Raw genomic sequence first — 27,052 nt, 5'->3', positions numbered from 1 at the left:
AGTATCCTGGCTTTGCCGATCTAGTGTACATTTGTGTGACACCATCTGGAATGCTGTACTGTGGTTATTTTTAATCTTTTGGTACAATCAGACATCTCGGGTAAGTACATTCAATAAAGTGGAGGTAGTTGATAAGTAGGAGAATTGTCAGTGGATGAAAATTACTATGTGAGTGCGAGGTAGATGCAGTGTATCTAACATTAGCAATTTACCCATAATTTGTTTCAATTTCCATTACAAACATCAGCATTGTACACAATAAGTGGATGGCTGTGACAGTCTAGGCACAATGAGTGTGATTGTAACTGATCATTGGCACAGGGATACAATGAGCTCCATTATCATTTCATAGCACGTGGTTCTCTGGTTTCAGTGCAGGCTTTAAAGATACAGTATCATTCAAGCTAGACTTTTTATCAGCTTGCAGTGTAATTACCCATCTCAATTCAGCATATTCAGTCTGCGTAATATAATCACCACCTCTTAAGTTATTATCAACAAGTTGCATTACAAAGAATTTAAAAAAGCGTAACTCACCAAAGGTACTGACATGTTTAGCTAATGCTCAGATGGCTTGTTTCCATAAATATCATATATATCTTCTGATATACGTTCTCTTAGAGAACGGCTCAGTTTTCATATTTAAAAACATGAACATATGATGCATTGTGCCAAATAACTAAGCCAATGCTCCTATGGTCTGCATAACACTTAACATTATAGGGACCACCTGTATCAGGATGAATAATATATGAGGTGGAATGAAGGTATCTACAGGCATTGTATGAATTGCATGGAAATGTACCCACATGTTCATAACGTGTTTTCCTTTTCTTATTATATTGATAGCAAAGTTGTTACTTCAGAGATTTATTGCTCTTGAAACAAAATGTAGGCTCTATCCCTACAAATTTCTTCAGAGTAACTTCTGCCATTAAAATCGGCCAATTTTTCTTAATATCACATATTAAATTCATACCACTTGAATATGTAAGTGACACTCTAGGATTAGTTTGATTATCTCTTTACAAAGTGCTTGACACTTTATATAAGACATCTTAGGTTTACAAAATACTCAAAAACACGATGAGCATTTTTACTTGCCTTCTATTTACTGGATGGTTGATGTGAACAAGAAAAATTCTCACTCCACATTCCGCCCCTATAAAATTTCAGTATAGAAACAATCATTTTTGACAAAGTATTTTCATTGCAGTTACAAATAACTGAAACGTTGCACTATATACTTATATCATCAGTTGTTTGCTCAGAACCTCTTCCTTGCACAAAGTCATCATTTCCATTTTTTATTCTGAAATATCTTACACGTCCTTATTTGACTGCATGAACAAATATAGATTTGTAATGTAGATCATATGTTCTGTTGCTGAAGTATTCTCTTCCTATGTTCCAGATTACAATTTCAGCAGCATGTGGTCTTCTAGACATGCTATAAATTGGTGATGCTACGTAGAGCAAAGCCAGTTCCTGAGCATGACTGCCACCTTTTCAAGTATTCAGTAGACAGCAGTGCCTTTACTTAAGATTTCTTAAGTTGTATTATGAATCTATTTAATTTTAGTATTTCTACTTTCCATAAGTAGACTGCATTATAGGCTACTTTTATTTATTTAATCATATATTTATTGGGTAAGTGAACTTATCTAAGCAGACATTTTCTGTCACAATACAAAAAGTATTTACAGAAAAACAGCTTGGGTACATATACAGTATTTAATCAGATGAGTACATACATGTACAGAATAAACCATGCTGCTAAGTTGCTGATCTTGATAAAATACTGTGACATCATGTTGTCATATGAATCAGTTGCAGATGTCACTATCAGATGATATTTAAAAAATCCCTAAATTTAGTAAAGCCATGTTACACCTCTACAATCTAGGTCCTAGGGAGAACAGTATTTTGTTTGTTGGCAAGAGAGACCTTTTGCAAGACCATAAATGAACTCTGACAAGGCAGCAAAATTTTTAAGGCTTTTAAAGGAATCACTAAGGAAGGAGTTGAATGCAAGAATTAGATAAACATAAAAAATAAAGTTTGTATATAATTTCAAGTGAAACAAGAATATCTTAAAAATGCTGGAAAACATGCAAATCTGGACAGGGACATACAGTGGTGACCAGCTGAAGATGAAATAGAAATAGACGATTTTATTAAACAATGTTTTAAATATGTTATTAATATTTAAATGTGGAAGTACTCATAACACAGGGTGAAGCAGCTGCAGGACCTGCATGTTTAGTCTAAGAGATTAGATGTGAGACAAAATGTGGTACTTACGTATTATCGTAGCCACGTTGCAAAAGTGGTCCAACATAAACATACACCGGTTTCAGCAAATGCCTCCATCATTATAATCAATGTGTTTGACAGTTAATGGTGGTTGTGATTATACTGAGGAAAGCGTTTGTCGAAAACATCTGAACATAATCCTATTTAACTAGAAATTGTTTTCCTTCTGCAATTATGGTTTATTTAGCTGTTTACTTTAGCCTTTACTAATCAACACCCACTGAGACTGTAAATCAGGGTACCCTTTAAACTGAGGAAACCCACATTTATACTATGCCTAGAGATGAGGGTGTTTTAACATATGTGCATCAGTCATCTGGAGTAGCATGTTAGTAAGCAATAGTTTCTTACTGTGAAGGACCCGTGAATAAGAAATATAACTGAAATACATCAAAAGTATGAAGTAAGTCCCTTCTGAAATAAACTAAAAGGTTTGCACTGCAAGTCAGAAAGCAATTTCACTTCAGTTATATATTTCCGGCATTTCAGGTGTGTAACACGGGCACTTTGTTTAAACTAGAATTACTCTACCCCATAAAAAGATGACAAAAAGAGGCACAAAATAAAAATTGCATTTTCTGACATGAAAGAAGCCTGTAACTGTAGTCATTATTTGCTAACTGCAATGTGTAACTGTGGAGCATGGAAGGAGTCAGTTATACAAACAATGAGCTGGCGAGAAAGCTTGGTTGGGATGAGTACCCAAACTTTTAGGTAAAAGATGAGAACTAAGAAAGTAGGTGAAAAGAGAAATTAAAAATGGCACATAACAAGAGGCCCCTGTATCTGTACCTGTACATTTGTGGTTTCTATGTGGATGTTGAAGAAGGATGAGTAATAGTTAATGTGCGGACGTTTAAGTAAGTCTGGATGAAGTGCCAACTTGCAGAATTTTAGCAGTTATTAATTGAAGTCAACTTTCTGCAGGAAAACCACAAGTCTTCAGATAAAAGTTCTGTAAATTATAAATTATTTAGAGTGCCTGGCCTTCAACATACAGTCCACCTAGGATGTCAGGGTGTCAGAGGATTAAATTGCTAACATATACACAAATGCACCAGGCACCAAACCTTGAGGGATGTCTAGCATTTCTATAATTCATGAGAAGGACAGAAAGAAGACCACAGTAAAGTCACATGGCAGCACTATTACAGCAAACTGATATAATGTGAAACAGGAAATTCAGCAACCTAAAGCTGAAAGATTCTTTAAAATAAAAGTGGCTATTTTATGACAGTCCCTTAAGGTGACTTGTCATTAGCCATCAGTCATCCCTAGTGACATTCATTTAATTTACTAATTTGTACATCTGCGGACGTCCCATTCACTGAAGAGGTCAAAAGCACTGTACCCTAATGCTCCAATATTTCATTCTTCAAATGCTGATGCCCAGATATTAAGCATCACTCCTCCTTAACTCTGTAATGCAAGGAAGATTTGGTTCTACTTATGTCTTTAAGATGTGAATCACTCTTCCACTGAGCCTCTGAGCTCAGTCTATGTTATTCTACAGTCTAGCATACTCTGTCTCATTATTGTCTTGCAGATTGGCTACTATCTACTGACATTTCTCCTACAGTGATACCGTGATAATATCTTTTATCGTGTTTGTTTTTTTAACATTGTTTAACTATGTGAGTCTGTAGCTTCTGCCTCTTTGGCTGAGTTGTTTTTTTTTTTTTTGTTTTGTTTTTGTGAGGGGGCAATTCTTACTCCCTTGAATCTTATATTCTTGATTACTTGTGTGTATGACTCAAGTTATCCTAATGGTGGATGAAGACTGAATTTTTAAGCATTATTTGCCCAAAGTTCAGCATGCCAAACATCAGAGATTCTCCTGAGGAAATCACTATTGCTGAGTTATACCAGCAGTGAGGCCCTTTTTAGGGGTAATTTCCCTACTTATTCAAAATGATATGACCACAAAGTTGGTACATATATATTTATATGTATATATATATATATATATATATATATATAAAAATAGAAAATATATATACACATATATGTATGTATATAAAAATATGTATGTTTTCAAGTTGGAGGGTCTTGACGCCTGTAAAGAACATTTCAAAATTATTTCTGGATTTTTTTTTTTTTTGAGAATGGACTCTGGGGATTCCGATCCTAAGCAGGCTGAGGTTCATCAGTCCATAGTGGAAGCATATGACTCCATTCGCACTGCCTGTCTGTAAGTACTTTGTTTAACAAATGTTGCCTACAGATGCACTAACTTGCTCTCCTAATCCGTCTGCTACAACCCCACATAATGCATCATACCTTTTGACTACTGTGCATATATTGCTTATACATAGATCCTAGATCAGCAAATTCACTAGTGCACCATGATTACAAATACTGTGCTCTTAATGACTTGTGCAAACATTGTGTAAATTACTGCAGGCAGTACCTTATGACTATTGCATCCAAAAACATTGAGTATTCCGATTCATGCCTGTCACTAATTATACGTGCACTTATATCATGACAATTAAATAAGATGTTTAATGCATACATCTGAACATTATTCTTATGTATTTTGTCTATATTTGTTTCATTATAATTTTTCACGGATTTCCTTTTAAACCGTTTTTGAATTAATGTGCTTTTTTGATTGTCTTCTACTGTTACCACTACAGTTTTGGAGTATTTTCTTTTTATGATTACATATGCCATTTATTTTCCTAGCTTTTCTCTGTGGGTTCCCTCAGCAAATAGATAACACCAAGGAGGAAAATCTGGTAAACAAAAAGTACATATAAATAATAGATGTATAAATAAATAAATAAATACAAACATGCAGTTTGACATCCTTTATAACATGTATAATATCTCTAGGACAATAGAAGGACTACTGTGATGTAATGAAAATTATTACTTTCCTTACATCACCCTTCATTACTCATTCCTTACATCACCCTTCATTACTCATTCCTTACATCACCCTTCATTACTCATTCCTTACATCACCCTTCATTACTCATTCCTTACATCGCCCTTCATTACTCATTCCTTACATCACCCTTCATTACTCATTCCTTACATCACCCTTCATTACTCATTCCTTATATCACCCTTCATTACTCATTCCTTACATCACCCTTCATTACTCATTCCTTACATCACCCTTCATTACTCATTCCTTACATCACCCTTCATTACTCATTCCTTACATCGCCCTTCATTACTCATTCCTTACATCACCCTTCATTACTCATTCCTTACATCACCCTTCATTACTCATTCCTTACATCACCCTTCATTACTCATTTCTTACATCACACTTCATTTAATCAAGTACCTGTTTTACAACTAAGAAATACTCGTGAAAATCTTATTAGTTGTTATTGCTTCTGCAGCACTTACATCGCACTTGATTTTTTCTTATTTTACAAACTGTGGATACTTTGTTTTAACCCTTTTGAAGGCATTTGAGTATTATATTCACTAAGTTCTTTTAGTAATAGTGCCAGATTCAATAAAGCCTACACTAAATGTATACTAAGTGTACATGATATCTATTCAAGAACATTATTATCATATTTTTGTGCTTCCTAGTCACTCAGAAAGATTGCACTAAGTGTACATGTAGTCTACATTTTGTGGTAACCTTTATGAATCCCTATCAATATTTAAAGCTGCGAGAATATCAGTAGGTAAACTAAAATTAGGAGGAAGACGGTGTGAGTTATGTCTGTGTTGTCTGTTAACTTGGAATGGTGTACACTTAATGTACACTTAGTGTAGACTTTATTGAATCCAGGGGCGAATGTTTAAGTTTCAGGTAATAATACATTATTAAGAAGAAGAATGCAAATGTTTTGGCTGAAACATACCATAACAAATGTTACTACAATGTAACAATGCATATTATGTAATATATTCTTTTATTGTAGCTATGTCATGTTTTGAAAGGTGATCAGATGGTCCAGTCCACCTACCTGCTCAAATAAATTAAAATGTTATAGTAATAAATGGTAACAGATAACATATATATAAAAGCAAATGGGGAAAGGTTGTCTCAGAAATGTGTATTTTTTATTTCCCTGACTAAGCTGGATGTGTAAGCTACTACAAAGCTCTCCACAGTGATAACTGATGCTATATGCCAAGGTTGAAACAGAAAGAGGACCACTGTAATGCGTTATGCCTGCTCTGTAATTGCAAAATTGCCTGACGTGAGATAGAAACTTTTATAATTTACTCACTAAATCAGAATTACTTAAAACCTGGGGAAAGTCTTATATTTTAGTAAAGTATCTGTTTGCTGTGGTTAAAGAAGTCATCTTCCCCTTAACAACAGTCTCAGGTTATTTCTTGGACTCCTTAAGAAGTCTGCAGAAGCTTAGCAATATTCCCCATGCTGCCCTAGATAGAGCTATACAAGGTGACAAGCATTGTATTGTTTATAATAAAGAACAAAACATGTTACCTTTTATTAATATCAACAGAAAGTTACTGTAAACGTTTGACTCATTCGTTCAGCCAAGTGCATCATCGTAGTTATAACACAGCCTATGCATAACTGTATAGTTATTTTTCTTTCTGATTTGCTAGTCAATTGCTATTACACATACAGATGTGTCATTTTGCTAATGCACACAAACAACTATGTATAACTGTATTTTCATATGAAATAGCCACAAAGCTTGAGACAGAAGCGTTTTTAATACAAAAAAAAGAGAAAGAAAAGGGACTACATTGAAAAGGTCTGTATTCTGGTTAAAGGTTGGGAAAGAAGTACAACATGGGTAATAAACTGACACCCTAGTAGTTATTAAATGTACATACCAAAGGCATCACGTGAAATGCTTTAATAGATGAATCAGATGCTGGAATTAAAATTGCCAGGATGAATGCTAACATCCTCTGATATGCAGACAATACCACTAGGATGACTAAAGTGAAGAGGAGTTGACAAGCCTATATTGGTGAAGGTGAAAGTAGAAAATGCAATAATTAGTTTGCTGGTCAGCAGGAGGGGGAAAAACAATAAATTTTCATCTAGCCTTATCAATAATTTGCAAATGGATGAGAAAGAAGTGGAGACAGAGACAGATTTTATATTCCTAGGCTCAAATGTCTTGGCATATGGAGACTGCTGTCATGAAAATAAAGACATGTTTTTTGAGAGGAAAGCTACTGTAAAAATGGAAAATGTATTAAAGAGCAAATGCATCACAATGTCAGCAAATATATGTACAATCAAAGCAATGGCTTTCTGAGTAAAAACAATTGCCTCTGAGAGCTGAACTTGAGATAAGACTGTACACTATAAAACTGAAGCTTTTGAACTGTGGTGTAATAAAAAACTTTTGAGAATTCGGTAAAGTCCAAGAAAATCAAATCAGTCAATCATCATCATCTTCTTTCAGCTGTTCCCATTAGGGGACGCCACAGCAGATCACCTGTTTCCATTTCTTCCTGTCCTCTGCATCTTGTTCTGTCACACCAACCACCTGCATGTCCTCTCTCACCACATCCATAAACCTTATCTTAGGTTCATAGGTTCATAGGTTCATAGGTTCATAGGTTTATACTAGGCTATCTGCCCTAAGGCATTTATAAGCCTAGCCCAAATTTTTGTGGCTTACGCCACCCCTTATATGAAAAAATACTGTGCCCATTAGTTTGTTGTGCCTCTGTCCAGCAGTGACACAGAGATGATTCCCGGGGTAAACCTACGATCTCCCATCCACAGGTCTAGATTTCTCTTGAACAGAGTCAGCGAGGTGCTCTGCCTCACATGGACCGGGATTTTATTCCACAGCATAGGGAGTCTCTGAGTGATAAATCTATCCCTCCAGCACATCCTATTTATATCCGTGCTAAGGTTTAAGTCGCTTGCTCTAGTGGTTTTGGTGGATTTGGATTTTTGAGGTGGAGCATGTCCATTAATTCGGGTTGGACATGGCCTTGTATGTCAGGCACATGTCACCTCTGAGCAGGCGGTATGCGACTGAATAGAGCTGGAGTTTCTTCAATCTGGCAGCATATGACAGATTTTGGAGTCCCTTTATCCTTTTGGTGAGGAACTTTTGGGGTCTCTCCAATTGCTGCAGATGTCGGGTGAGATACATCCCGAATGGGGCATTGTACTCGATCATTGGTCTGATAAGTGAAGAGTACAGGGGAACAATAACCTCACTAGATCTGGATGTGAATCCCTTCATGATCAGGTGGGCAATGTAGAAGGTCTTTCTAACCACTTTAGCAATGTGAGTGTCAAAAGAAAGGCCACTGTCAACCTGGGTCCCCAGGTCCCTGATAACCTCTTCTGTGCTTAGTGGATTGCCACCTATATGGTAGCTTGGGGTTACCTTGTTTTTCCCGAAGGGTATGACTATACATTTTTGGTGTTTAACTTCAGGCCATGGCTCTGGCACCAGCTATCTGTTTCCGTGAGTCCCTTCTGAAGGATATCTGTGACTGATGCACTTTCCACTATGGCCCAGTTTGCAATCGTCTGCAAACTTTGTCAGCCAAAGTCCTCCTATGTTGGCCTGTACTTCTGAGAAGTAGATGCCAAACAATAGGGGCCAAGGACCGAGCCCTGTGGGACACCACTTGTGACCGGCTTGGAGTCTGACACAGCGCCAGCAACTCTAACCCTGTGGGTTCTGTCCTTAAGCCAGTTTGCAACCCATCTTGTGACATATGGGTTTACATTTAAGCTGGTAAGTTTTTCTACAATACCCGAGTGGGGTATTGTGTCGAAGCCTTTGCAAGGTCAAGGTAGGCTGTATGGACTGCCTTTCCCTCATCAATGGCCTTGGTGACTGTTTCGAAGAAGTCGACCAAGTTCAAAAGGCATGATCTTCCCTTGACAAAGCCAAACTGGGTCGGGTCCAATGTCTGCAAGTCCCCTATATCTTTGTTTATGAGCTCCATTATGATCCTCTCCATAGCTTTGCAGACTAGACTTGTTAAGCTTATGGGGCGTAATTACCAGGGTCCGTAGAGGCGCCTTTGTGGAGTGGGACAACAGTTGCCGTGACGCCACTCCTTGGGCACATATCCTGTGGTAAGGCTGAGATTAAACAGCTGCCTTATGTGTGGGTTTAATTCCTCATTTAGCTCGTGTAGCACACAGCCGGGACACCATCCGGTCCCATTGATGCTGTGTTTTTAGCTTTAGAGAGAGCAGCTTTCACCTGCGCATTTGAGATGTCCGGGAGGCTACACTCGGCTGGGATAGTTATCTCTCCCTTAGGGGGGGAGAGGGGGGTGAAGTTTGCACTGAACCTGTCTGCCAGTATGTTGGCAATGTCTGTGGGTTCAGTGATTTTTGTATCATTTTGGACTAATTCTGAGCATATCTGGGAGTTTCCACCCAGGTTCCTAACATAGCTGAAAAAGGCCTTATGATTGTCCTTTGAATCCATGGCAATTTTTCTCTCAAAATTGGCCTTAGTTGATTTTATGAGTGCTCGTATTTTTTACTAATAATGATCAGGGGTGACTTCCCTTTTATGGATTTTGTTCTATCATGTAATAGCTTTCTCCTCTTATTGTAAAGTTTGTTAATGGCTGGGGTCCACCAGACTGGACGTTTGCCCTTTGTGGAAAGAGTCTTGGTTTTATTTGGGATTGCCTGATCCATGCAGTCCTGGAGGTGTTCATAGAAGGCATTTGTAAGGGCTTCCGCAGCTTGGGTTGTGGTTTCCACTGGCTCAGGGGCCTTGAAGGATACCACACCAGTCTTGAGTAGTGTGAAGTTTGCTTTAGAGAAGTTCTTCACTATGGTCTTTTTTGTTTGGGGTGGAGGGGGGATGTGGATTTCCAGTGAGATTAGTTTATGATCAGATCTCACCAATGAGGGATATACTTCCGGTGTGGAGCATTTTGTCCCCATGTTTGTGACAATGAGATCTAGTATATTTTCTCCTCTCGTGGGAACAGTGACTAGCTGTTCCATGGCATTTGAATTTATGAACTCCAGGAACCATTGGGCTAGAAAGTTAGGGCTTCAGTAATGTTCCCAGTCTATATTCGGGTAGTTGAAGTCACCCAATATGATGGTGTTTGGAGATACATTTATACCCTCCAGTGTCTTCAGGAAGGCTGTGTGGGGTTCCTGAGTTTGAGAGGGTGGCCTGTAGCATGCTACAATTTGTAGAGCAGTTTTGCCTATGGTTAGTTGCACCTGGATGGTTTCCGAAGCTTTGTGCATTGCCACCAACCTGGAGGTGTGGGTATCCTTTATGAATATGGATACACCCCCTCCTTTTGTGGTGTGGTCCGGGTTTTGGGGCCGGAACGCATGATATGAGGTAAAACCTAATAGTGCCGGGTGCTCTCAGGAGCCTTGAACCAGGTTTCAGTTACAGCACAGACATCAATGTTCTCCATACTGAGAAGGGCCTTGAGTGCGTGCATTTTGAGATTTAGACTTCTGGCATTGAGCAGCATTACCCTCAGTTTCTTCCCATTTTTGTTTTCTAGGGTGGTAGGTTTAGAATTTGAGCCTTGCCTAAAAAAGGCACTATGGGGGTGGCAAGAGCCTTAGCCAATATCCGGAATCCCAGGGGTGACAGGTGCAAGCCGTCCCTTGCGAAGCAGCGTGGCTTGTCAAGCATGTCATCCCAGGCAGACAGACACTGGATCCCCTTTGAATGACACCAGACCTTAGGCCTTCCTCTTTTCCTGTTACCTGGTAGCTTCATCCTTAGCATCTTTTTCCCAATATACTCAGCATCCCTCCTCAGCACATGTCCAAACCAACATAATCTTGCCTCTTTGGCTTTGTCTCCAAACCTTCCATCCTGGGATGACCCTCTAATATACTTATTCCTAATCCTGTCTACCCCCGTCACACCCAGTGCAAATCTTAACATCTTTAACTCTGCCACATCCAGGTCTAACTCCTGCCTTTTTGTCAATGCCACTGTCTCCAACCCATATAACATAGTTGGTCTCACTACCCTCTTGTAGACCTTCCCTTTCACTCTTACTGGTACTCGTCTGTCACAAATCACTCCTGACACTCTTCTCCACCCACTCCATCCTGCCTGTACTCTCTTCTTCACCTCTCTTCCACACTCACCATTACTCTGAACTATTAATCCCAAATATTTAAACTCATCCACCTTCACCACCTCTACTCCTTGCATCCTCACCATTCCTCTATCCTCCCTGTCATTCACACACATATATTCTGTCTTAGTCCTGGTGACCTTCATTCCTCTTCTCCCTAGAGCATATCTCTATCTCTCCAGGGTCTCCTCCACCTGTTTCCTACTCTCATTACATATCACAATGTCATCTGCAAACATCATAGTCCACGGGGACTCCTGCCTGATCTCCTCTGTCAACCTGTCCATCACCATCAGTCAATATTTAAGAAAATGAATAAAGGTTGTCACTGGAATGTCTGTCCTATAATCCTATGATAAAATATTTTGGCCACATAATATAAGGACAGAATTAACCGTATGAGACACTGATACTAAGAAAGAGCAAAAGCAAAATAGAAGGGGGTGGCAGAGGCTAAGATGGATAAATAATAATACAAAATTAATACATAGTATTTTACAAGACCTGAAGAAACAGTGGAGGACAAAGATGCCTTATGGACTAAAGTTCTTGAAATATTGTAGAGATAAATGTGGCTAAAAAGCTGCAACAAAAGTCTTTGTTTTATATCTTCAATACTGCCTGTGTGTGAGTTCAGAAAAGAATGGAGTGAAAAACAGTTAAGGTTCTTTACAAAAACTGAAAGGCTAAGATTAAAACAGTGATTTAGTTTTAACAACTACAAATTCCTAGACTAGCTGCAATAAATTTTGTTTTCCCTCAAATGTGAAAACTATTATACTATACCTATCCACATACAATGTCTTAACATGAATTGAATATTACAATTAAAATGAGTAATTTTAAAATCATCTTTTTTTTACTGTTCTTGCAGTTTTGTACATTTGCAAGTTGAAGTGTTTTTTTAATTGGTCTATTTTTAAACAAAATATTTTTCAGATATAGAACACAAGAACAAGTGACTGCAATAAAACAGATTATGGTACCTCACAAAAAGTAATGTGACAAAAATTATGTCATGGATATGCCAGAAGGACTAAATATTCAAGAATTATTGAACAGTACAGCAAGAGATTTTTACAGTGCAATACGAAATCAAAGAGAGAAAGAGAGAAGAAAACATAGAAGTATAGCATCATCACTTTTGGTAGACAACCCCTCCCTCATCATACTGAACAGACAACATACCACTACAAACACCTACGAACTTATGGAGTTACCTCCCGTTCTTTTGGCCATCATGTGACAATGGTTGCCAGGAAATATTTTTACTTAGTACAGTTAATTGCCAAAAGAACATCATCAAGGTCTAGAGATGTAATCAGTCCCTTATATTTAGCATTGATCAGAACAATTTTTGAATACAACCCTCCTCCCTTTCAGGATGTATCTCAGTAAATATATGAAACAATTAGTTCATAATGCTTCCTAACCAAAAAGATCACAAACTTAAAGATCCTAAAGCTTCCTAAACAAAAAGATCACAGGCCTAAAGATGTAGAACTACCAAGAGAGGAAGGATGCTCTATGTCTTTTTCTAGTGTCTTATCAACTTTTTCAGGAGTGATCTTTGTCTCGTGTACCATACCCTTAGTAGTATACATACCACCTTGGATCTCCCCCCCATGAAAAGATGCTACTACCCAAGTGGGACTAACCCTGCCAACAAAGGATAAATAAAATAAAATACTGGAATCATTGCAGGCACTTGCTGCAGTCATTGCAAAGGTGCTTGCAAGCAGAATGCCAGCATTTGCAATGTCTATGTTCTTAATATTGTGAATACTAATGCTGGACAAATGTGAGGTCAAACTCCAATGCTAAAAATGTCAAAGTCAAATGTTCTTTCCACTGCCTATATAAGTGGTATTACAGAACTTATGGATGTTGTTTTAAAGATGACACAATGATCTGCAAAAGGGTTGCTACACAAAAATGTACAGAAAGGATGAATGAGGGCTTAGCAGGTTTGAATTTATTTTATTTTACAAGCATTTATTACCAAGATGGAGCAATGATGACAGTCTGACCAGATGCAAGCTCAGCATAGGTTATGTGCAAGAATAACAATACAACATCCATTTACACAGAGGTAAAATATGCAAACACTGTTAGAATATTCACAGGAGTTCATGTGTACTTATTTACAAGAAATGAAATAAGCAAATGGAAGAGGAGTAGTAATGTAAGTTTTGAAACAAAGTAGAGAGAGAGAGAAAGGAAGCAAGGGATGTCAGTGAAGATGAAGAAGTGGAACTTCGGGAAGTCAGAGTAGGATTTGATTTGAAGATGTAAGTCATAAAAGGTAAGAAAATTCAGAGCAACAGACCCCCCACCCACCCAAAAAAAAGAACAAAGCTGAAGGAGAAGCAATGACAAAAGTAGAAAGGACTAATGGAGGTTGTTACATCAGATGGTGACTAATAAGTAATGTGACAAAGCAGCAAAGAATGAAAGTGTAAGCATACAAAAAGTCAACACTAGCAGAAACGTTGTTATCCCTCTTTACAGAAGCTCTGTAGGAGACTTCATCACTGCAAGGATATAGATGGCGAGGAGAACAAAGTCTGCTGCATTACTTTTTCCAACTGATGCGAAAAAAAATATTAGATGAGCTTAGCATATGTAGACTTGAAGAAAGGAGACAAACATAAGGTATAAAAGAAAAAAATGTACTAGATAAAGGGAAAACACAAACAGGTAAATATATTTCTAAAAGAATTACATGGGAATGAGGTTACAAACTGAATATGCAATGTGGGTGTTATTGCATTCATACAAGAAGTAATTTTCCGCAGTTTGTATTTAAAGTAATCCGAACAGCTTCCCCAAAAAGGTAGCAATAAAAAATTAGATGGATGTCAGAAATACATGGGGCAGGTACGATGACACTCTTAAAAGTATTCGGAAAAATAAACTATTGTTTGACTTGGATCTGCTGGTTACCAACGAAATAGGAAAAGGAAAAAAATAGGTGGGCCATGCTGTTAAAATGTATGTTTTAATACAATCATGCTTTCTCTTTACATTTTCAATGCGGTCATGTTTTCTCTCTATTTTCTTAACAGGCATTTCAGCTAAATGTAATTCATCAAGGCACAACTTTTCACACAAAGTGATTGAATTTACCTTAAAGAATGTAACATTTGGCTTATGTCAGCTACCTTGTTGTTTACAATGCTATATAAAAATATTTCTGGCAACATATTCAGATTTGCAGTAAACAAATGCAATATTTTAACATGCAATGCACATGCGTCTTCTGCGTGGAGACCTGCGTGCATGGGCGTACCTTCGTTGAAGGTTGTGCGTTAGTAACTCAGCATGCAAAAATCAACTGCCAATCATTAGCGGACCGGAGTTCCGCTGTGGCGACCCCTAACCGGGAAAAGCCAAAAGACACAACAACAACAACACATTAGTAAATATTACTATCACTATGATCCTTGACTGCCAACTGCTGTGGTCTGTTTGTTGATGTTTGCTTATGCAAAATTCTGCAACCATGCACAAGCTAAACTGCCTTCTCTAAAAATATTGTGCATCATGTCTTTGCACTGTATACTCATAGTTTATTTTTAGGCAGGGCCAGTGGAAACAGTTGCTCAAATAATGTCCACAACTTCACTATTTTTGATAAAACTGCTGTTTATCAGATAAGAGTATGGTCTGCAATAAAAAAAGAGGAACAAATGCAGACAAGCCCAAGAAAATTATCATTATGAAAACACATTTAAAACATAGTATTTATAGAGGCAAAACTGGTCTGCTGTGTAATTATTAACATTTATTTTCATTTGTGCAACTTAAATCAAATACCTTTTACATTAATCAGGTAGTTTGGAAACCAAGAGCACCACCAGAAGGATGGGAAATATCTTGAAACCTGGCCTGCCTCCCACAGACAACTTCCGTGCAGTTCAAGCAGGTAAGAATGCTAGTGCCAGTAATGGAAAATTGTCATAAGAAAAAAGGAAAATGAGTGACATGCATTGAAGATAGTAAGTAGTAAAGCTGCAGTGATGGTAACCTGTTTATTAGATGGAAATGAAGGCCTACCTAGCAAAGAAGTGCCTCACACCACTTCCATCTCGGAACTGGTTTCTGACTGCAGTGCCTTTTGTCTGCATTTTGTATGTGCTCCATATTTCTCTATGGACTTTTGCCAGGTTTTCCATATTACTCCCACATCCAAATGGCATGCAGAAAAGGGCCGGTGAGACTACAAGATGCCAGTGTGTACATGATGCTTGTAATTGTTTGTGTGTTACGAAGTGCTCCAGCATCTCAACCATGACTGACCTGATTATAACAATTGCTTGCTAGGATATGCTCCATATGCTGTGCCCTCACAAATAGATAAGTATATAATAAAACTAAATGAATAAAAATGATGGGGATACACCACTGAAGAAAGTGGATGTGGTTTACACTAGATTTCTCAATTGTCCCTATTTTGGAAGGGCATTCCTATTTTCAGGCCTGATTAACTCCTGCACATGATGTAACAGCTTTTGGAGGTATTTACCTTTCACACAATTTTTCAGCCCCCCCCCTTTCATCACAAGTGATTTTTGAAGCTGTCTATAGTACACAGAAAAACACTCTAGATGACCGACATACTAATGGTAACAATATGTTAAAGAAAGTGGGCACACATATTACATTTCTATTTTTCAGAACATTTTTCAGAATGTCTGCTCTCCTGGCAGCCCTGAACAAAATCCTAACTGCTGAGCCAGAAAGCAGGTAAAATGATTCTGTGATAAGCAATACAATTAAAAGCTGTCTATGTTCTATGTACTTTTCTGAGAGCATCCATTAAGAGAAGTGCAACTAGGGTGGGGTGAAGGGGACAGTTGCCCCAAGCTCAAGGTGTTAGGAGGCACAGTTGGTAGATGTCCATCATGTGGTTATGCTGTACAAGCATGAATGATGAAAGCATATTTACAGTCAGGAGTGTTAAGTGTGTGTGTGTGTGTGTGTGTGTGTGTGTGTGTGTGTGTGTGTGTGTGTGTGTGTGTGTGTGTGTGTGTGTGTGTGTGTGTTGTTACTACTGCTACATTTGTAGCAAGTAGTCTGCTATGGTCTGAAAGACGAGCCTCTTTTTTTTTTTTTTTTGTCCTCAATTGCACAGGGCACCAGCTAACCTAGTCACAGTTCAGTTTCGTATTCTGCTTGGGAATTCCTGTTTCTAATACAGGCCCGTTTCCTTTTTTTTTTCTTTTTTTTTTTTTTGTAAAGAGCCATTTAAAGGAACTTCAGGTACAAAATTAGCAATCCTTATCATGGGCATGATTTATTGGCAGCTTACTATTTATAAGACTATTGCCTTGACTACTCATACTAACTAAAGGGATTCAAAATGTCCATTCTTACTTATACTGTCATCATTTATAGCCCTGATACTGACATTTATGAAGAGGGTTAAAAATCTCAGTATGATTGTTGATAACAGACTGACATATAGCAAACAGGCATCATTCGCTAGAAAACTATCTTCTTTCCATCTATAAAACATCTTTTGCATCAAGCATATTCTTCTTCTTCCTGAAGACCTTGCAGTGAAAGTTCATGGTCTGGCACTCCATGTCTTGATTACTGCATTTCCCTTTACCTGGGACTAAATAACAGGAGTTTGGAGCTTCCACAGCCCATTCTAGGGAGCTTGGAGTGCATACATCTCATTCTAGAGACCTTGGAGCATGCACTCACAGCCAGTTCTAGGGAGTTTGGAGCACTCACAGCCAGTTCCATGGAATTTGGAGAACTCACCGCCAGTTCTAGGGAACATGGAGCATGCACACACAGACAGTTGTAGAGAGCTGGGAGCACTCACAGCCAGTTCTAGGGAGTTTGAAGCATACGCAGCCAGTTCTAGGGAGCTTAGAGCACAAACAGTCAGTTCCAGGGTGCTTGGTGCACACAAAGTCAGTTATAGGTTCATAGGTTCATAGGTTCATAGGTTCATAGGTTTATACTAGGCTATCTGCCCTAAGGCATTTATAAGCCTAGCCCAAATTATTGTGGCTTACGCCACCCCTTATATGAAAAAATACTGTGCCCATTAGTTTGTTGTGCCTCTGTCCAGCAGTGACCCAGAGATGATTCCCGGGGTAAACCTACGATCTCCCATCCACAGGTCTAGATTTCTCTTGAACAGAGTCAGCGAGGTGCTCTGCCTCACATGGACCGGGATTTTATTCCACAGCATAGGGAGTCTCTGAGTGATAAATCTATCCCTCCAGCACGTCCTATTTATATCCGTGCTAAGGTTTAAGTCGCTTGCTCTAGTGGTTTTGGTGGATTTGGATTTTTGAGGTGGAGCATGTCCATTAATTCCGGGTTGGACATGGCCTTGTATGTCAGGCACATGTCACCTCTGAGCAGACGGTATGCGACTGAATAGAGCTGGAGTTTCTTCAATCTGGCAGCATATGACAGATTTTGGAGTCCCTTTATCCTTTTGGTGAGGAACTTTTGGGGTCTCTCCAATTGCTGCAGATGTCGGGTGAGATACATCCCGAATGGGGCATTGTACTCGATCATTGGTCTGATAAGTGAAGAGTACAGGGAACAATGACCTCACTAGATCTGGATGTGAATCCCTTCATGATCAGGTGGGCAATGTAGAAGGTCTTTCTAACCACTTTAGCAATGTGAGTGTCAAAAGAAAGGCCACTGTCAACCTGGGTCCCCAGGTCCCTGATAACCTCTTCTGTGCTTAGTGGATTGCCACCTATATGGTAGCTTGGGGTTACCTTGTTTTTCCGAAGGGTATGACTATACATTTTTGGCGTTTAACTTCAGGCCATGGCTCTGGCACCAGCTATCTGTTTCCGTGAGTCCCTTCTGAAGGATATCCGTGTCCGATGCACTTTCCACTATGGCGCCCAGTTTGCAGTCATCTGCAAACTTTGTCAGCCAAAGTCCTCCCATGTTGGCCTGTACTTCTGAGAAGTAGATGCCAAACAATAGGGGCCAAGGACCGAGCCCTGTGGGACACCACTTGTGACCGGCTTGGAGTCTGACACAGCGCCAGCAACTCTAACCCTGTGGGTTCTGTCCTTAAGCCAGTTTGCAACCCATCTTGTGACATATGGGTTTACATTTAAGCTGGTAAGTTTTTCTACAATACCTGAGTGGGGTATTGTGTGAAAGCCTTTGCAAGGTCAAGGTAGGCTGTATGGACTGCCTTTCCTCATCAATGGCCTTGGTGACTATTTGAAGAAGTTGACCAAGTTCAAAAGGCATGATCTTCCCTTGACAAAGCCAAACTGGGTCGGGTCCAATGTCTGCAAGTCCCCTATATCTTTGTTTATGAGCTCCATTATGATCCTCTCCATAGCTTTGCAGACTAGACTTGTTAAGCTTATGGGGCGGTAATTACCAGGGTCCGTAGAGGTGCCACCTTTGTGGAGTGGGACCACAGTTGCCGTCACGCCACTCCTTGGGCACGTATCCTGTGGTAAGGCTGAGATTAAACAGCTGCCTTATGTGCGGGTTTAATTCCTCATTTAGCTCGTGTAGCACACAGCCGGGGACACCATCCGGTCCCATTGATGCTGTGTTTTTAGCTTTAGAGAGAGCAGCTTTCACCTGCGCATTTGAGATGTCCGGGAGGCTACACTCGGCTGGGATAGTTATCTCTCCTTTAGGGGGGGGAGGGGGGTGAAGTTTGCACTGAACCTGTCTGCCAGTATGTTGGCAATGTCTGTGGGTTCAGTGATTTTTGTATCATTTTGGACTAATTCTGAGCATATCTGGGAGTTTCCACCCAGGTTCCTAACATAGCTGAAAAAGGCCTTATGATTGTCCTTTGAATCCATGGCAATTTTTCTCTCAAAATTGGCCTTAGTTGATTTTATGAGTGCTCGTATTTTTTTACTAATAATGATCAGGGGTGACTTCCCTTTTATGGATTTTGTTCTATCATGTAATAGCTTTCTCCTCTTATTGTAAAGTTTGTTAATGGCTGGGGTCCACCAGACTGGACGTTTGCCCTTTGTGGAAAGAGTCTTGGTTTTATTTGGGATTGCCTGATCCATGCAGTCCTGGAGGTGTTTATAGAAGGCATTTGTAAGGGCTTCCGCAGCTTGGGTTGTGGTTTCCTCTGACTCAGGGGCCTTGAAGGATACCACACCAGTCTTGAGTAGTGTGAAGTTTGCTTTAGAGAAGTTCTTCACTATGGTCTTTTTTGTTTGGGGTGGGGCGGATGTGGATTTCCAGTGAGATTAGTTTATGATCAGATCTCACCAATGAGGGATATACTTCGGTGTGGAGCATTTTGTCCCCATGTTTGTGACAATGAGATCTAGTATATTTTCTCCTCTCGTGGGAACAGTGACTAGCTGTTCCATGGCATTTGAATTTATGAACTCCAGGAACCGTTGGGCTAGAAAGTTAGGGCTTGAGTAATGTTCCCAGTCTATATTCGGTAGTTGAAGTCACCCAATATGATGGTGTTTGGAGATACATTTATACCCTCCAGTGTCTTCAGGAAGGCTGTGTGGGGTTCCTGAGTTTGAGAGGGTAGCCTGTAGCATGCTACAATTTGTAGAGCAGTTTTGCCTATTGTTAGTTGCACCTGGATGGTTTCGAGCTTCATGTGTTGCCACCAACCTGGAGGTGTGAGTATCCTTTATGAATATGGATACACCCCTCCTTTTGTGGAGTGGTCCGGGTTTTGGGGCGGAACGCATGATATGAGGTAAAACCTAATAGTGCCGGGTGCTCTCAGGAGCCTTGAACCAGGTTTCAGTTACAGCACAGACATCGATGTTCTCCATACTGAGAAGGGCCTCGAGTGCGTGCATTTTGAGATTTAGACTTCTGGCATTGAGCATCATTACCCTCAATTTCTTCCCATTTTTGTTTTCTTGGGTGGTAGGTTTAGAATTTGAGCCTTGCCTAAAAAGGCACTATGGGGTGGCAAGAGCCTTAGCCAATATCCGGAATCCCAGGGTGACAGGTGCAAGCCGTGCCTTCGCGAAGCAGCGTGGCTTGTCAAGCATGTCATCCCAGGCAGACAGACACTGGATCCCCTTTGAATGACACCAGACATTAAGCCAATTGTTAAAGCTGATCATCTTGTCTCTATATTGTGGCATCATTCTTGGTGAAGGAAGGATACTGCTCAGGGTTAGGGTCATACCTGCCTGGGCTACATAATCAGAGAGCTCCTCTATGTCTCTTTTCATGCAGTCCAGGGAGGTATGCGTCTCAGGTCGTTCACACCAGCATGGACAATGACTGTGTCATATTTGTACTTGCTGTGGAGTGACCAGTGCTTGTGTTATGTGGCGGATTCTAGCCCGATAGGCAGCTTACTGTGACCCTCTCCTTGTTCAGCCTGGTGAGTGGGGCGTCAGTGTGTCTGACTATGGAGTCACCTATGACAAGTATGTTTGGTGTTGTATTTGGCCTTAAGGGCTGTGACTGCTTTGTACACTGCTTTTGTGGTTTATGTGTTGCTTGTGGGGTGTCTTGAGGTAGCAGTTGTTTGGGTGTCTGCTTTGGAGGCCTCTGCTGTTTAGGTAAATTTTTACTCAGAGCCTCCGAGTATGTCTTTGTGTGTTTATGTGTTTGATTCAGCGGAGTGGTAGCATTATGTGAGGCTGGTTTTGTGGTGTGTGTAGTTGCCTTCTCCTCCTGTCTGGTCTTGCCAGTCCTGAGTTGAGAGAGCTCAGCCTCCAGTTTGGCTAGATAGCTGCATCTCTCGCAAGTATTTGTGTTATGTGGGAGGAGGAGAGGGTTGTCTGTGTACATGAGGCAGTTATAACATTGCCTCAAGATTCCCAGATTCACCAGCTGGACTGGAGAGGAGATTGACAACTGACCTTTGGACATGCTACAATAATATTGGGAAATCCTTAATTGAAAACAAGGGCCAGTGGGGAGTGAGGGTGTAGTGCTTTTAATTTTTAGTGCTGACTTATATAATTGCTTTAGTGAGCAAGTGCCAGGTAACTTGAGTGCAATGTGATACAAGTAACTAAATGCATTGGGAGCTTAGAGCACTCACAGCAGTTCTAGACAACTTGGATCATGCACTTGCAACCAGTTTTAGAGAGCTTGAGGGTGTGCTCACAACCTGTTCTATGGAGCTTGGAGCACTCACAGCCACTTCTATGGAGCTTGGAGCACTCACAGCGCATTCTAGAGAGCTAGTAATAGCTTGATCTTCTATTATCTTTACTGTTTCTTTTGTTGATTTGTTTGGCCCTGTATGATATGGAACCATTCCATGCTGTTGGAGACAAGGTAGGTGAAAAAATATCTTGACAGCTGCTGATGGTCTTCATGAAACACTTCTCACTGACTTTAACCAGTGGTGGGCTTCCCAAGAAATAACATGGTTAGTACTGAGTACTGAACCCTATACCCCGTGGAATTACATATTCTGAGGTAGCATAACAATGGAGAAAAACACAATCTCCACTTTTGTCAAAGGCAGTTTCAGTGAATGGGCTTCACTTTCTTTGCATTCACCAAAATCTCCTTCACCAAAAGAGTCATATGTGATCAAACAACAATAACAAAAGCATTACATGTGTTAGATGAGTAATAAAACCCTTGGCAATTCACAAATGTCTGGAGTGATATAACTTCACATCAGCCTTTTAGAAGAAACAAGTAACAAAACACCACTATTTCACAGCATCAAAAGTAGGCAAATGCAGACTGACAGACTTTAATCCATTTTCTTTGTAACACTGACATTTACAGACAGCAACCAAAGGCTCGTTCAGTTTAGCTTTAAATTCAAAGTGGTCTGAGCTGGTTATGTACTACACTGAACAACTAAGGAAGGTGAAATTAAAGAATGGAATTTGTAAAATAAATAAAGGGGAGATGATTCCAAGGGAAAAGATAGAATTAAGAAATGTATTTTGCTGACATTTAAATACTTAAGTCACGTTTATATTATTCCTAGCAATTAAAACAGACTACGTGTTTTATGTTTTAGGTACTGTGGAGTAATGGACTGAACTTTGTCAAAAAATGTATTTTTCATTTATCAGTCAGACAAGAAGGGACTTGTGATAAGAAAAACAGTGACATTTGTTTCCAACAATATCAATTTTGTTTTAGGATTTATTCAACTTCATTAAAATGACAAGTCAACGTATTCAATTTGTTTTTTCATATGGCTACATGTTTTCCCTGGTAGCCCTGAACTGCAGTATCCCCCCACCAGTACTCTAGTGGAAACTAAGTACCAGAATATAATGTCAAGCAGTTATTGTGGAGTAGAACCCACAGCTTTCCGACTTTCCTGACATCAGAAGTTTGTGTGCTACCTAGTAAGTCATTTACACTGCTGAAACAATTATGTACACAGAACTTATGTGTGCACATGTTGGGAAATACAGACTGTTCATGGCATGGAAGATATAAAACTTTGATTTCAGCATACCTTATTCTGGCAACAGACATTTGACACACAGCAAAGTGCTTCCCATCCAGCGACAAAACTAATGTGCAAGGATTGCTTTCGGATGTATTTACTAATTCACTACAGAAAAAGTGCCTCTGCTACAAATGCCTTCTACGAGCACCTCCAGGAATGTATGGATCAAGCAATCCCTAATAAAATCAAGACCCTTTCCACCAAAGGCAGGCGCCCGGTCTGGTGGACTCCAGCCATAAACAAACTCTACAACAAGAGGAGAAAGCTACTACATGACAGAGCAAAATCCCTAAAAGGGAAGGCATCTCTGATCAATACTAGCAAAAAACTACGATCACTCATAAAATCATCCAAGGCCAACTTTGAGAGAAAAATCGCTAATGACACAAAAGACAATCATAAAGCCTTCTTTAGCTATGTTAGAAACCTGGGTGGAAACTCCCAGATATGCTCAGAATTAGTCCAAAATGATAAAAAAATCACTGAACCCACAGACATTGCCAACATACTGGCAGACAGGTTCAGTGCAAATTTCTCCCCCCCCCCAAAAGGAGAAATATCTATCCCACCAGAGTCTAGCCTCCCTCCCAAACATCTCAGATGCCCAGGTGAGAGCTGCTCTCTCTAAAGCAAAAAACACAGCATCAATGGGACCGGACGGTGTCCCTGGCTGTGTGCTACACAAACTCAATGAGGAACTAAACCCACACATAAGGCTGCTGTTTAATCTTAGCCTTACTACAGGATACGTACCCAAAGAATGGCGTACGGCAACTGTGGTCCCACTCCACAAAGGCGGTGCTTCTACGGACCCTGGAAATTACTGCCCCATAAGCTTGACGAGCCTTGTCTGCAAAGCTATGGAGAGGATCATAATGGAACTCATAAATAAAGACATTGGGGACCTACAGACACTGGATCCTACCCAATTTGGCTTTGTCAAGGGCAGATCCTGCCTCTTGAACTTGGTCAACTTTTTCGAAACAGTCACTAAGGCCATTGATGAGGATAAGGCAGTTCACACAGCCTACCTTGACCTAGCAAAAGCGTTCGACACAATACCCCACTCGGCATCATAGAAAAGCTCACCAGCTTAGATGTAAACCCATATGTCACAAGATGGGTTGCAAACTGGCTCAAGGACAGAACACACAGGGTTAGAGTTGCTGGTGCCATGTCAGACTCTAAGCCGGTCATGAGCGGTGTCCCACAGGGCTCAGTCCTGGGCCCCCTCTTGTTCGGCATTTATTTTTCTGAAGTGCAGGCAAACATAGGGGATTGTGGCTGACAAAATTTGCAGATGACTGCAAACTGGGCACCATAATTGACACTCCATCAGACACAGACATCCTCCAGAAAGGTCTCATAGAAATGGATAACTGGTGCCAGAGCCATGGCCTTAAGCTAAATGCCAAAAAATGTATAGTCATACCCTTTGGGAAAAACAAGGTAACCCCTAATTACCACATAGGTGGTAATCCATTAAACACAGAAGAAGTTATCAGGGACCTGGGGACCCAAGTTGACAGTAACCTCTCTTTTGACACTCACATTGCCAAAGTAGTTAGGAAGACCTTCTACATTGTCCACCTGATCATGAAGGGATTCACATCCAGATCAGGAGAGGTCATTGTATCCCTGTACTCTTCACTTATCAGACCAATGATTGAGTACAACGCCCCATTCGGAATGTACCTTACCCGACACCTGCAGCAGTTGGAAAGACCCCAAAAGCTCCTCACCAAAAGGATAAAGGGGCTCAAACATATGTCATACGATGCCTGACTGAAGAAACTCCGGCTCTATTCAGTCGCATACCGTCTGCTCAGAGGTGATCTGTGCCTGACATACAAGGCCATGTCCAACCCGGAATTAATGGACATGCTCCACCTCAAAAAATCCAAATCCACCAGAGCCACGAGAGCAAGAGACTTAAACCTCAACACGGATATAAATAGGACATGCTGGAGGGACAGATTCATCACCCAGAGACTCCCTACACTATGGAACAGAATCCCAGTCCATGTGAGGCAGAGCCCCTCACTGACTCTGTTCAAGAGAAATCTTGACGAGTGGATGGGAGATCGTAGGTTTACCCCGGGAATCATCTCTGTATCCCTGCTGGACAGAGGCACAGCAAACTAATGGGTATAGTATTCTCATCCTAAGGGGTGGTGAAAGCCACACACACTCTGGCCAGGCTTATAAATGCCCTAGGGCAAATAGCCTAGTATGAACCTATGAACCTATGAACCTATATGCAGATGACTCAGCTCCTCTTCATATTGTCAGGAATACCAATGTACTGCTAAATGACCATCTAAAGGATTAATTTCCCTAAGCTTGATTCTACAGAGTAAACTGGTCCTAAACAAGAACCTAAAAAAAAAATCATAGTTTTTGGAAAGCAGACCAAGTTTATGAAGGAAGCATTAGCCAAAAAAAGTGTTGTGATCATCTGTCCCCAATGAAACAATGGACAGCTGAAGTACCTGGATACAGTTACTGACAGCAGTCTCAACATACCTCTCAACTGTCCAGATTTTTGCCTCATATTTTTGGTCATATTTTTGGTCTGTTCCTCATAAAATTTGTGATTTTCTGGCAAATCACTGGGATGATCTGAGAATTGAGGTCACTACATGATGACATACATTTGAGTTTCAGACTTCCTTCAGAAAATGCATGCTAACGCAAACCTTGATATTCTAGCAACGTTCTAAGTTTATAAAAAGGAATATGTCCTTATTTTTGGGCCTTTGTCTCCCCATTTTGTCAGGCTTTGTCCAGATTTCTACCACTAAGAAGTTGAGAGGTATGGGTCTCAGGTCCACAAATCACACTGATTCTTCTTTCAAAGAAAAAAAAAAAAAACACATGAAATTGCTTACTCCTAAAAACAAGCCTTTGTTGCTTGCAGCTACAAGATGTTCAATGGTAGAAGTAATGCTTCTTGACAAAATTATGGTAAAACTCACGTGCTGTTAGAAATCTTAGCCGGTATGCACAAAGACAAATAGCAACCACATAAAACAAATTCTTATATTTCCTGCTACCCCCCCCCCCCACCCAGTATTATCGTGCCTTTCAGAACCTAAGAAAAATATTCCCGAAGTCAGAGTTAAATATTGACACCCAGCATTTATGCATAAACTACTCTGTCAGATTCATTGTCCATAACTAGCAGCTGACTAATGCAGCATTCTCCCAAAAGTGAACATGGATTCTCAAATCAAGACTTGGCAATGCCATATTAAAGCTTAAAGCTTATTTCATTTATATTCAAAAGCCTGAAATAATATCTCAATTTACATTATAACAGACTTCCCTACCAAATGTAGGGCTAAAGAAAATCCTTCTTTCTCATCATCTTATTATTCCCATTATGTAGGGTCATCTAATATTCATTAGCACTTACTATAAAGATACTTCTTCACTAAGTTGGTGCATGAATAAACAGTAGATACTCTATGTATCTCAGACCTTGTGCAACATCAAACTCATACCATGTTAGATGCAATGTCAGTTTGATTTTAATACTTTTAGAGCAACTAACCATAAATATACACCATATACTAAACTATCTGTATAGTCTCTTTATAATCTTTAAATACATAAATATTACCTCATATATTACAGCACATGCTGCTTTAATAACTTTTTATTTGTATTAGATATTGGCTGCTGTTGTATATCATTTTTTTCTTCATATTCATGTATAAATATACAAGAAATCTAGTTAATTTCAATGCCACAACCTTAAATGAAACCTTGGCAAAAATCAACTGGAATGTATTAAAAGTCCTCCCTCTTGATGAAGCTGTTGAGTTCTTTAACTCTTCTGGACATTCTAAATAACCTGACCCCAAAAAGACAAAATAGAGTAAAAACTAATCATGTCATATGGCTAACCAGATCTACCAAACAAATCATAACTAATAGAGACAAAGCTTGCAAAATGGCATATAACCAAAAATTCAGGCAGCTACACAATCAAGCAAAACAACTAGTCAACAATGATAGAAAAGCACACCACCTTGGCCTGCAAAAGAATTATAAACAAAACCAAAGAAATTTTGGAACTCTATCTCATCTCTGCTAAACCCTGGCCCCAAAAACAACCCCTGTCCACATCCAGACAAAACACCTAGTGAAATAGCCTCTCTTCAACATTCATTTCATCAATACAATAATCAGGCCTCATAGCAACCTTTCCCCAAATCAGTAGTGACAGTAACTCCCACTCACCAAAGCCTAACTCAAAATACTATCTTCCCTCCATCCACC

General features: G+C 39.8%; 2 protein-coding genes across 2 annotated transcripts in view; one reads left to right on the top strand and one right to left on the bottom strand.

Annotated features, from left to right (window-relative positions):
* The window catches only part of TG (thyroglobulin), a 2,464,750-nt gene that overhangs the window by 810,219 nt on the left and 1,627,479 nt on the right, over nt 1-27,052 (bottom strand). The gene's annotated exons all lie outside the window — the stretch shown is intronic.
* The window catches only part of SLA (Src like adaptor), a 243,849-nt gene that overhangs the window by 82,236 nt on the left and 134,561 nt on the right, over nt 1-27,052 (top strand). The window contains exon 2 of the mRNA XM_044066936.1: nt 15,188-15,280. Within this exon, the coding sequence (XP_043922871.1) occupies nt 15,220-15,280 (61 nt within the window). The 5' untranslated portion in view covers nt 15,188-15,219. The remainder of the gene's footprint in view (nt 1-15,187; nt 15,281-27,052) is intronic.

The sequence above is a fragment of the Protopterus annectens genome, chromosome 3.part1 (genome assembly GCF_019279795.1).
Source record: "Protopterus annectens isolate FY-2018-M chromosome 3.part1, PAN1.0, whole genome shotgun sequence".
Lineage (NCBI taxonomy): Eukaryota > Metazoa > Chordata > Ceratodontiformes > Protopteridae > Protopterus > Protopterus annectens.
This window is presented reverse-complemented; position numbering and strand designations above follow the sequence as displayed.